Source organism: Trypanosoma melophagium, assembly GCF_022059095.1.
Source record: "Trypanosoma melophagium isolate St. Kilda chromosome Unknown ctg37segment0, whole genome shotgun sequence".
Classification (NCBI taxonomy): domain Eukaryota; phylum Euglenozoa; class Kinetoplastea; order Trypanosomatida; family Trypanosomatidae; genus Trypanosoma; species Trypanosoma melophagium.
Window position 1 is genome coordinate 161,105 of NW_027125174.1, and position 11,840 is coordinate 172,944.

The following is an 11,840-nucleotide window of genomic DNA, read 5'->3' on the forward strand; positions in this document are numbered from 1 at the left end:
AATAGTAGATACTAAAAGAAGTAAAATTGTTTTTTTTTTAATATACTATTACTACTGTTATTATTATTATTATTATTATTATTATTATTATTATTATTATTATTATTATTATTATTATTATTATTATTATTATTATTATTATTATGCAGGAAGTTTGATCACAACAGTAACACAAAATGTATACTTGAAAGAAACGAATAAAAAGGGCGTTATTATATTTTTCTTTTTTCTTTTTCTTTTTCTCTTATCTTCTTTTATATTACTTTGTAGTTTTTATTTAAGAGATTTCATTGCCGTGTGAAGGGGGTGCAGAGTGTTCTTAGTTGCAATTTACGCCCCGTTCTGTCGAGAAAAAAAAATAAAAAAAAGATACCAAAGAAAGGAGATAACGTTAATTCTGAGTAACAATAAAAAGGCAAAAAAAAAAATAAAAGCAAAAGAGGGGTGAGTAAAGAGAAAGGAAGAGAAATCAAAAAGTGAAAGAAGAAAAAACAAAAATAAAAAGCAGATAAACAACCAAAGGGCGGAAACACAAAAAAAAAAAAAAGAAAGAAAAAAAGACGAAATCACAAAAATAAAGACATAAAGAGGAAATATGTCAACTTTTATTACTGTTCTGACATATAATTTGTGGGGAATATTTAACTCCAAACATCGTACGGAGCGTATGGCCCACTTTGCCACTAAAGTTACGCAGTATGATGTCATTCTATTGCAAGAACTCTTCTCTCTATCTGATTATGAAATTATTATTCAAAGTCTCCCAGAAGAAGTATTGGCAACTCGTTATATCAGACGTTTTCCTACTGCTTTTTATGGATCTGGTATTGCCGTTATCTCACGATTTCCGATTAAATCTACACTTTTCTTTACATTTCCATTACAAGGATATCCAGAACGTGTCTTTCATGGAGATTATTACGCCAATAAAGGTGCCGCATTGATACGTATTAAAGTTCCCTGTGGTCCTAATAAAGAAAAAGAATTCACAGAAGGTTCTAATGATGTATTATATAAGGAAGTGGCACTCTATTCTACACATCTTGTGGCAATGTATCAAAAAACTGCCCGTTTGCGTGATTGGCGTCATGAATTATATTTACCTATTCGATTGAGTCAAGCGGTATCATTTGCTAACTTTATCGCAGAAACATCAAGACCTAACGATTGTGTTGTGATTGGGGGTGATTTTAACGCCACACAACGTTCACTGGAAGTACAAACGATGCTTATTCTACTTCGTCAGCGTGGATTTAAATTTCGTCCTGTTCTTCCATCTGTGAATGTATATAATGCTTGCATGCAGAGTAATGAACAGGGAATACATGCATCCATGCTAACATTCTCTGATGCAAATATGTTTAATACTACTGCAGAAGGATGGTTGGTACAAGGCGGTGATGTCCCTTGTCAAATTGATCATATTTTCTATACAAGTAACACACTACGTCTTTGTGTGTATAACGATTGTCCAAATGCAGCACCAGATTATCCAGTTACTGTACGGGATGATGATAAGGATATTCCTATTGGAGTTGTTGTATTCACTCGAAATGATGAAGTGGAACTTCCACCTGAAAAAGGATATCTTGCACGATTTGCGGATTGGATTCGTACGAAAGGGCAGTTAACATCGTGTCAAGGTGCTATTACGATTGCAAACTGGATATCACCTGAAGTTAAACCACTATCAACATCATCAAAATTAAAAACGTCATTAAAAGCAACTTCTTCAGAATCAGGGAAAAATAAAAGGGCATCTTGTGCTCTTTCTGATCATTACGGTGTGGCGGCACGTCTGCAACTTTCACTGGAATCCTCAGAAACTGATGAGATAAAAACAGGAATCACTACTAAATCTGTGGTATTAACAGCGGAAGAATTAAACGTTTTGCGTGAAGCCACCAAATTTCTTGGAGAATCTGTTAAGTACATGCAATATGAAAGTAAAATGTGTGTATACCTTGGCTGTGCTTCCTTTGCTCTTGTGCTTGGGAATATTTTCCTTTCCATGTATAAAAAATCTCAACGAGAGCGTCAGACAGAATTGTTACTGGAACGACTTGTCTCTATCGGTACCCTTCACTCAACTCCACTAAAGAGTGAGGTGTTAAATGTGGAATCGGGCGATTTTACTTTTATTCTAAAACAATGGGTAGAAAAAGTGATTTCCCTGAATCCCTTCTCCTCTGCCAGTACTACCACATTTACAAATACAACTATCCCAACAACAACACTATTAAATAATGAAAATGTTGTGGAGTACGCGCAAGTGGCGTCCTTTATTCACGGCCGTAGTCTTTGGCAGACGTTAACGCCATTCTTCACAATTATTGGTTCCATTGGTGGTTTATCCGCCCTGATTGCTGGACTGCTGCAGCGCAGTGCGGATGCGAAGATTATGACGGAACAGGTTAATACACTACGCAGCACCCTACCGGTTTCTAGTGAAGAAAGAGAGGAAGAGGAGTAGTTACAGTAGACGTGCGAATGAATAAAACAAAAAAAGTGAAAGAGTGGTGTAAGCCAAGAGAAATGAAAGGAAGGAAGAAGAAAAAAAAATAGTGTTAATCTGAGAACTAAAGTTTGATTTCATCGTGATTCTCTTGTTTATATATATATATATATATATATATATATATATATATATATATATATATATATATACTTTGCTTTTGCCCTGTGATAAGGATTGTCGTGAGTTCTGCGAAAAGACCTGAGTATTTTTCTTGCAGTAGTTTGGCATTGTTTCCTTAGGTCATCTTTTTTTTTTTTGATTTGGTGCGTTATTTTGTGTGAGTTATGGGTTTTTTTTTCTCTATTTTACTTGTGCTCGTATATATATGTGTATTTTATTGCTTTTCGAGTTTATGTTCTTTCTACTCCTTCTGATTCCATAAAATCTGTAATTAATTAAGTTTATCTACAGATTACTATTATTATTATTATTATTATTATTATTATTATTATTATTATTATTATTATTATTATTATTATTTGATTCTTTTTCTTCCTCTTTATCTATTTAACTGTATGGTTATTTATTCCTTTTTCTTAACTCCTATTTCTCTCTCTCCGGTATATATATATATAGTGCGATGCTAAAACGGCCTCGCACTTTACTTCACGGTTATCTTCTCCCAACTCCAAGACGTCAACGACTCGAAGAGATAAATGAACCACAACACATGTCTCCAGGAATAGAAACACCACCAGCAGCATTAATAACAACAGAAATACGAAAAACAATAAGAAAAACATCAGAGAGTTTAGATGTCACAGAGGAAATGTATGGGGCTGCTATGAAGAGGGAATATGATAGGTACTATGTCATGTGTGATGTGCCACTGAAAAAGTATCGTACATCCTATGAGGATTTGCGTAATGCCGATAGATTGAACAGAAACAGTAATGAAAACAGATATGAAGAAGAAAATAATAATAATCATATTATTATTATTAATAATAATGGGGAAGATGATGATGATGATGTAACCAATGCTACTTCTATGGAAGAGCCTTTTATACCATCAGCGGATCGTCTCAATAGTGCTGTTCCCCCGTCCTGTCGTGCTGTACATGCGGAACCAAACTGGCTAGAACGTGCTGTGATGCGATCACGCTATTCCAACAGGCACGCAGGCTCTGTTCACACATATAATAATAATAATAATAATAATAAGATATTTAATGAGATGCTGCCAGATCCTGCAATACTTTGTTTGGGAGATGTAACGGAGGAGGAAAGACAACGTGCTGTGGCGGTGGCAGGCATTGCTGCTGCATTCTACGCCACACCGCGGGAAAGAGGAACGGGAAGAAGAAGAACAACAACAACTGGGATCTCTCTTTATATATAGTCTTTCGTAATGAAGATGCAGCAGAATGTGGAGAGAGAATCCATATGTAGTTTTAATTATTTTTATTAATTGCTTATTATTATTATTATTATTATTATTATTATTATTATTATTATTTTATTCCGGTATTGATATATGGGGGTTTCCTTTCCGGAGAAAAAAAACAAGAGAATAGTGGTGTGAGGAACAGAGAATTACAGAATAACAAAAAAAAACCGAAGCTAAAGCAGAACTATAAAGAAATAAATTCGGGAGGAGGGAATTATTATCACTATTATTATTATTTTCTAGTTTAAAGTTTATTATTATTATTATTATTATTATTAGTAGTAGTAGTAGTAGTATGTCCTTTTTTTCTGTTTATTTACTTATTTATGCATTAAAATAGTGCTTGATCATTTCCCTCACCACACCGCATGCCCCTATTCCTATTCCGCGGCAACGCATTGTGGATGTGGATTGGACACTAGACGTTCTTCTCGCATCTGGAGAACTCGCTAGTGTGGGCGTTCCCATTGTTTTCCTCTCCATCACCGTTAATAACGGTAATGATAGTAATAATAACAATACCTTATTACAATATCGACTAAAAGTACAGGAGTTTCATCAGTGGCGATTTACAATGGCAAGGGTGGTGCGGGATTTAATATACTTGGAGAAGAAGGATGCACTGGCAACACGCATAGAAACAACAGAAACGCTAAGAACGTCTTCAGCGTCTTGAAATATCTTCAGTAATACTCATACTCTTATTGTTGCCGCGTTGTTTTTTTTTATTTTATTTTGTTTTTCTTTCCTTCTCTGGAGACAACCTACTCGTGGGGTGTGAAATATTGCGGGAAGACGTTGCAGTTTATTACCAGGTTTGTTGTCCTCACTCTCAGTTTCTCTCTATTTATTTATTTATTTATTTATTTATTTATTTATTTATTTATTATGTATGTGGTGTGGCATTTTATTAGTTGAGAGTCAATGAGAAGAAGAAGAATTGAGCAGCAACTGAAGTCACAAGAGTTCATTAAACTTTGCTAGGGTAACTGGAAGGGAATGGCAGAGTTTATACTATTAAAAGGCCACGCCGTGCTTTTAGTGTTTCTTTCTTTCTTTCCCATTGTAAATATTTATTCTCTCAGTAGTGATACTTATTGAAATTGTGATATTGTTTGCTATTTTATACCTCTTTACTAAGTAATCTAATCTATTTTTTTTTTCTTCTTGTTATTAATTCTCATACTTTCCTATTCCTTTTTCTATTCTTTCTGTTCTTTCTCATTGTTGGGGTAAAAAAAAATAGTATATTAAGATGTGGGTGAGTATTGCGCACGTGCTGTTTCCCCGTCTTGACTCATCTGCATTGTGTGACTCCGCTGGTGTAAGTGATTTGAAACGATTTAAGCATGAGGACGGCATCCCACAGGCAATTCTCATTAACGCCGTCCACAACGCACTTAAACAATATCAACAACAAAAAGAAGAAAAAGAAAGTGTTGTTATTATGAATTGTACACCAGAGATGGAAGTACATGTACATGATGGAAAAAGCGGTGCTTCTTTCTGCTTTGTGCGAGGTTTGCTCAAGCCTGCTCTCACTACACCTGTGCACACACCTCTTTCACTGCCTAATGGTGTTACAAGAGAAGTTATTGAGATGGCGGCCTGTTATCCACGGTTGTGTGAATTAACAATTGTTTTACCAAATGGAGATGTTTGGAATCATTTGCCGTTATACTGGGAACACCGCACTGTGGTACTGCCAAACACAACTGAATCAATAGCCTCACCAGTAAAAACAATAATGACAAAAAATAAAGAAGAAGATAGTGCAGAAGAAGAAGAAGAAGCATCGGCAGCATCAGGAACAGCTTCTCATGCAAGTATAACGGTAAAAGAGAAAGAAAATAATGAAAAGCGTATCATGAATGATAATATGATTAATAACCGGTGTTATTCCATAGATTCTCTATTATTACACCGTCGTATTTTGCTTGTAGGCGCTGGAGGTATTGGCTGTGAATTACTTAAAGTATTAGTACTACGTGGTTTTACCGCTATAGACATTGTGGATCTTGACACTATTGATGCCACAAACCTCAATCGACAATTTCTCTTCCAACGCGGAGATGTTGGCGCCTCAAAAGCACTCACCGCCCGTTCCGCCATTCTTCGTTGGTTTACATCTGAATCTACATCTACATTAACACGTCCTATTCCCACTATTTATGCCCATCATGCCAACATTAAAGATAACGCCTATGATGAGACCTTTTACCGTCAGTTTGCTCTCGTACTGAATGCCCTTGATAATGTAGGGGCCCGTCAGCATGTGAATCGTATGTGTATGCAGGCCGGTGTGCCGTTGATTGAAAGTGGTACAATGGGGTATAATGGACAAGTACAGCCAATTGTGCGGGGACGATTTGAGTGTTATGACTGTCATCCAAAGTCTGCACAGCAGCAGACAGTGGCTGTATGTACAATACACGCACGGCCCACAACTATGGTACATTGTATACATTATGCAAAGGAGTTGTATGAACGGTTATTTGGTGATGGGCATCGGGAAAATGATGATGAATTAGGGTTTGTTGATGTTCTTCTTAATAAACAAAATGAAAAACAACAACAAGAAGAAGGGAAACAGGGGGATACGAATGATATTAATAACTTGCGTGATACGGCAATTGCGCTTGCGGAATGTCTCTTTCGAGAAAAGATATTTGAATTACTCGCTATGAAGTCTGTATGGGCTACTACACCTCCTGTTCCATTGGAAGAGGGAATTATACGAAGAGTGGCAAAACAGGTGGAAAGAAATGGATTTGAAAACTGTTTTTCTGATACTTCAAGAGATAATGTGATTTCTCTTGAAGAGACTATAGCACTTTTTATTAATTCTTTTGTGCGATGTGCACAACGTAACATTCGAATAACATTTAAAAAGGAAGATAATGACACTGTGGATTTTATTGCAGCAGTATCAAATCTTCGTGCGTCTATATTTCACATTATACCACCGCATTCTGTAGAAGATATTCGCAGTATTGCCGGCGCTATTGTACCAGCCATTGCCACAACGAATGCGATTGTGGCAGCTGCTGTAGTTCAACAAGCATTATGTGTTCTTGCCGCAGAAGAGGCGGAGAAAACTTCTTCTATTTCTTCATATGCTTCACCGCAGATGGTATATGTACGTCGAGCTCCTCAAATAAGACGACGACGTCTCCCATGTACGACGTGTAATAATAATAATAATAATAATAATAATAATAATAATAAACAACTATGGACAACAGACCTTTTTCTTGTTCATAGTGCTCCACCAAACCCACCAACTAATTGTTTAGTTTGTCGTGATCGTTATCCAACCGTTCGTGTACGATTGGATGCTGTCTCTACTACATTAGGTGGTTTTACTACTCGTGTGTTACGCGATAAACTCTCCATGTCTGCAGCTTCCATTTTCTCTGGACCCAATGTGTTGTATGAGGAAGGTGAATATGAGACACTAACCACGACACCACTTATAGAACTTATGACTACAGATAAAAAATTACTAGAACTTCTCGTTGATGATCTTGATCATGAAGTGGAATGGAGAGTCATTGTTGAACACTGTGTGAGAGAGGAAGAACATCATAGAGATATAATAACAGTGGAAGGACTTGATACAGCGCTACAATTAGAACAAACTCTTATTATGGAGTCAAAGGCTGCTGTTGCTGCTGCTGAAGCTGCTGCAGTTACAACAACTAATAATACTAATAATATTGGTAATGATGCGCTACCATCTGTAGATGCGTCTTCTATAGATGGTGGTGAAGATGAATCAAAAAGGGCTATTGTGATTGTGTGTGATTCTGAGGAAAGTGAAGAAGACGTGATGGTAATTGATTGATGAATTAATGAATCTTTCATCGTTCTGTCGTTTTTTTTTTTATTTCTCTATCTACTTCAATGTGTGAGAAAATGGGAAATCTTTCTATGGACTTGCTTCTCCTCTCGCACAGTTAGTCTCTCCTTAGAAACAGAAAATGACGCAAAGAGCAAAACATATAATATGATTCTTATACGTGTCTTTTTTTTTATTCATTTTCCATTTCTCCCTTGCTTCACATTTTGCAATTGAAGTGGAATGAAGTTATGGACTACTACCCCTTCTTTCTTTCAATTTATTCTTATCAGTGGTCTTTTTTTTTTTTGCTTTTTGTGTGTTATGTTTCTTTCTCTATTGTACCTTTCTTTTTATTTGTTTTTGTTTTTCCTCCAGCAGAGTGTATAGAAGAAGGTTATTCGCTTTCTTTGTTAAAAATTGTTTTTCCCCAATTTTTATAATATACCAATAAGAAAAATCGCCATTAGCATATATATATATATATATAATTATTAGTAATTATTAGTTATTGTTATTATTATTATTATTATTATTATTATTCATTATGAGAATACCACTGAGAATGCCTAGGCGTAGTAGCCGTCGTCTCTTTGGCCGCTGTATTGGCTATGCACTGGGCGGCACGGCCATAGCCACATTTATTGTATTAACACCACCACTCGAATTATTGCCGGTGCCATTATTACCCACACGTGTATTACTAGAAGGCGTTGGACGTGTTTGTCGTTGTGTGTATGTAGCTGGGTATATCTTTGTGGATTATCAGTGGAATCTCCGCGGCGTAAAAGCGGAGACGAGTGAAAATAGTGCCGCCATTACGGCAGCGTGGAATGAAGTACACCTGCGGAGTGCCAGACGATTAGTTTCCCTCGCTGAGGCCAACGGTGGTCTCTACGTGAAGGCTGGACAGATATTTGCGAATATGAGTCATATTTTACCCATGCAATACTGTACAACGATGGCGGTCCTTCAGGATGCCGTCATGACGCGGCCGTTCCCGGAAGTTCTCACAACGATTGAACGGGAATTGGGCTGTTCAGCAAAAGATGTGTTTGCGGAACTCGACCCAAATCCAATTGCGGCCGCCTCACTGGCGCAGGTGCATCGTGGAAAATTAAAGGATAATACAGAAGTGGCTGTAAAGGTGCAGTATATGGATATTGCACAACGGTTTTCGGGGGATATGCGTACGATTCGATTAATGTTGGGGGCAGCCGGTTTCTTTTTTCGTGGATATGATCTTTCTGAGATTGTTTCGAAGCTAAATAACACCGTTGCGAATGAGTTGGATTTTAGACTAGAAGCAGATAATTGTGAAAGGGCCGCACGTGATTTAAAGGCGGGTGGATTTGGTAATCGCGTTGTAGCGGTGGAAGTACTTCGAGACTACACCACACAACGATTGTTAACAACACGATTAATTGCAAATGCTGCAAAAATATCAGATCGTCTCCGAATGGAGGCTCTTGGAATTAATCCTAAAACAGCTGCCGCATGGTTCTTTGATGCTCTTTCGTATCAACTCTTTATTACAGGTTTCTTACACGGTGATCCACACGCGGGAAATGTACTTGTTCACCGTTTACCAAATGGACAACCACAAGTGGTATTACTTGATTTTGGACTTTGTGCAGAACTTTCAAAAGAGCAACGAATTACACTAGCGTCTATATGGACTGCAGCAGTAACTCATGATACTCCTACACTAAAGAATATTTCCAAAGAATTTGATTGTGAGGATTATGCTCTATTTGCATCATGTTTCTTACAGCATCCATATGAGTATTATGGTTCTGATTCACGTCTTACAACAAAGGCAACACAGGAGTTAATGAGAGAACAGGTAAGAAACAAAATGCATGAGGTAAATGATATTGTATCTAGTCTACCAAAAGAATATGCTCTAGTTTTGCGTAATATTATGGCTGCCAAGGCAATCAATAAAGAATTACTTGAACCTGTTAATAGACCACTTCGTATGCTGCGGTACTCAACAAGGGTTGCTTTTGGGTCAAGATCGCAGTGGTATGTATATCGTATGCTTATACGAGCATGGTGGTCAGAATGGATATCATCATTGATATTGTCATATGCTAAGTGGCGACATCCTGAGTTAATGAAGGCATTTGATGATTCTTTACAGATTCAATTCAGTGGATGAAAAAAAGAAAGAAAGAAAGAACACATAAAGAAGAATTTTTAAAAAAAGAAAGGAGAGGGATAAAGGGAAAAAAAGGGAGGAAGGTGGAGAAAATAAATGAAACTGAGGTAATTTATACACATATTTTTGTGAATAGTTATTATAAATTTTATATGAATCTGCAGAATGATGAAAAATAATGAGCATATTGAATATTGATCTTTTTTTCTTTTGTAAGTCTGGTTTGTCTTAGATGTTTTCAACCATCTTTGCTCATTTTTCACATTTAATTCTCTATTCTCTTTTTTTTTGTTATCAGTATTTTACTGACTATCGTTTGTGGCTTTTGATTTTTCACCCTTCGTTCTACTTTTATCTCTCCTTTTTTTTTACTTTTTTCCATTTCTCTCTTTCTCTTTGTCTCGCTTTTTGTGCACCACTTTCTCCTTCCATTTATTCTTATTACTTTTATTCCTTTTGGATTCTTGTAATGGGTTCTACAGTTCATTTCCCTCTTGCGTGGGTATGCATATATATATATATATCAATGAGATGTCTTTTGGGTCATTATACGATCTTCAGCTAATTGAAGTAGTAAGAAGAGATTGAGAGTTAACTAAAAGAAAAGATGAAAGTAAGAGATGAGGAGGAAATGTGTTATTATTATTATTATTATTATTATTATTATTATTATTATTATTATTATTATTATTATTATTATACGCGACGCATTTTTTTTTTTTGTTTTTCTTTTACTATGAATTGTATGATACAGAAGGAGACTGTTTCTCATTATTATAATTTTTTTTCTACCATACCCATCTCTCTCCTGTTGTTTCTGAATCAATGCTTGTATTTGTTGTTGTTTTTTATTTGCTTTCCTTTCTTGAAGACTCTATATATATATGTCTATTCTTTTTTCTATCTTTTTTTTTATTATTTGAGGGGAATTAGGTGTTGAAGGGAAAAGCTCCCCTTTTTTCTTTCTGGTTCTTTCGTCCCTCTCTTTTTGGTTGTGTGTTTTTGTCTGTGTGTGTGTGGCTACGAAACACGAGTGAAATACCACTAGAAAAAAAAACACACACATCAGCACATATTATATTATTATTCACACCTCCCTATTCCTATGCGGCGGACGGCTCTGTGGTGTGTGGCCCCGTGGGTCCCTCCCCCCCGCCACGATGTGAAAGTGACGGTCCCGCCGCCCCCGGCCGGTGAAGTCGGCGGCCCCTTCGGCGTCTCGCGGGGGTACAGTCAGCGGCTCGCGGAAACGCCGTATTGGAGGCGCATGGCCCTCTCCAATTATTTAATGCGTATGCAGGAGAATGCCACCCGCTATCCAATGAGTGAACACCGACCGGGGGAGTATGATATCCGATATCTACCAAGGCCCTATCCTTGTACAGTGCGTAACAGAGCATTATTGGAGGTGGGGGAACCAAGAGAAATACCTAGTATTCGTATTCCTGTTATATTTTTGGTGAATTTATTTAATGAAAAAAAAAATTGCTGGTTTGGACGTAAATTTGAAACGGTTTATGTTGGTAGACGATTAATGCGGGAGGAACTTTTGCCGCAGCGGTATGCTATTTACGCTACCCCAGAGGCATACGCATTACTTGGTTTACCGGTAGTGGATCATGGATTACATGCGGAAATTCCAAAAACACCACGAGAGTATGAAAAATTATTAGAACGTCAAAAATATGATGAAGAACGGTGGAAATATTCTATTGAATATCTTTTCCGAAAGTATGAAGAAGGACCACCAGAATTGTTGGATCGTGCTGAAGATACATGGGATGGAACAGAAGAATTGGAATTGTCTTCAGCTGCTGGTGGGGCACGTGATGGGGCAGCTACTCAGCGGAAAGGTCCTATCAAACAAAGAAAGGCGAGAAAGATTAAACTCTTTTAGCAATGCTGTATTTTTCTTGGTGAATTTTAA

At 36.9% G+C, this 11,840-nt stretch overlaps 6 protein-coding genes across 6 annotated transcripts; all 6 read left to right on the forward strand.

The window, feature by feature from the left end:
• Positions 1-595: 595 nt before the first annotated feature.
• On the forward strand, positions 596-2,473 carry LSM04_009322 (Endonuclease/exonuclease/phosphatase; the record flags this gene model as incomplete). Its single annotated transcript, XM_067335844.1, has 1 exon — positions 596-2,473. One exon carries the CDS (start codon positions 596-598, stop codon positions 2,471-2,473), a length of 1,878 nt encoding a protein of 625 aa, XP_067188472.1.
• Positions 2,474-3,098: 625 nt separating this feature from the next.
• LSM04_004974 (uncharacterized protein) lies at positions 3,099-3,860 on the forward strand (the record flags this gene model as incomplete). Its single annotated transcript, XM_067335845.1, has 1 exon — positions 3,099-3,860. The coding sequence occupies one exon, from the start codon at positions 3,099-3,101 to the stop codon at positions 3,858-3,860; it is 762 nt and encodes a 253-aa protein (XP_067188384.1).
• A 9-nt stretch (positions 3,861-3,869) lies between these two features.
• LSM04_006239 (uncharacterized protein) lies at positions 3,870-4,584 on the forward strand (the record flags this gene model as incomplete). The annotated part of the gene is made up of 2 exons (XM_067335846.1): positions 3,870-3,906; positions 4,331-4,584. 2 exons carry the CDS (start codon positions 3,870-3,872, stop codon positions 4,582-4,584), a joined length of 291 nt encoding a protein of 96 aa, XP_067188419.1.
• A 579-nt stretch (positions 4,585-5,163) lies between these two features.
• On the forward strand, positions 5,164-7,755 carry LSM04_005276 (Ubiquitin/SUMO-activating enzyme ubiquitin-like domain; the record flags this gene model as incomplete). The annotated part of the gene is made up of 1 exon (XM_067335847.1): positions 5,164-7,755. One exon carries the CDS (start codon positions 5,164-5,166, stop codon positions 7,753-7,755), a length of 2,592 nt encoding a protein of 863 aa, XP_067188396.1.
• A 541-nt stretch (positions 7,756-8,296) lies between these two features.
• Positions 8,297-9,913, forward strand: LSM04_007534 (UbiB domain; the record flags this gene model as incomplete). The annotated part of the gene is made up of 1 exon (XM_067335848.1): positions 8,297-9,913. The coding sequence occupies one exon, from the start codon at positions 8,297-8,299 to the stop codon at positions 9,911-9,913; it is 1,617 nt and encodes a 538-aa protein (XP_067188435.1).
• A 1,105-nt stretch (positions 9,914-11,018) lies between these two features.
• On the forward strand, positions 11,019-11,810 carry LSM04_003121 (Ribosomal protein L9; the record flags this gene model as incomplete). The annotated part of the gene is made up of 1 exon (XM_067335849.1): positions 11,019-11,810. The coding sequence occupies one exon, from the start codon at positions 11,019-11,021 to the stop codon at positions 11,808-11,810; it is 792 nt and encodes a 263-aa protein (XP_067188351.1).
• Between the last annotated feature and the right edge of the window lie 30 nt (positions 11,811-11,840).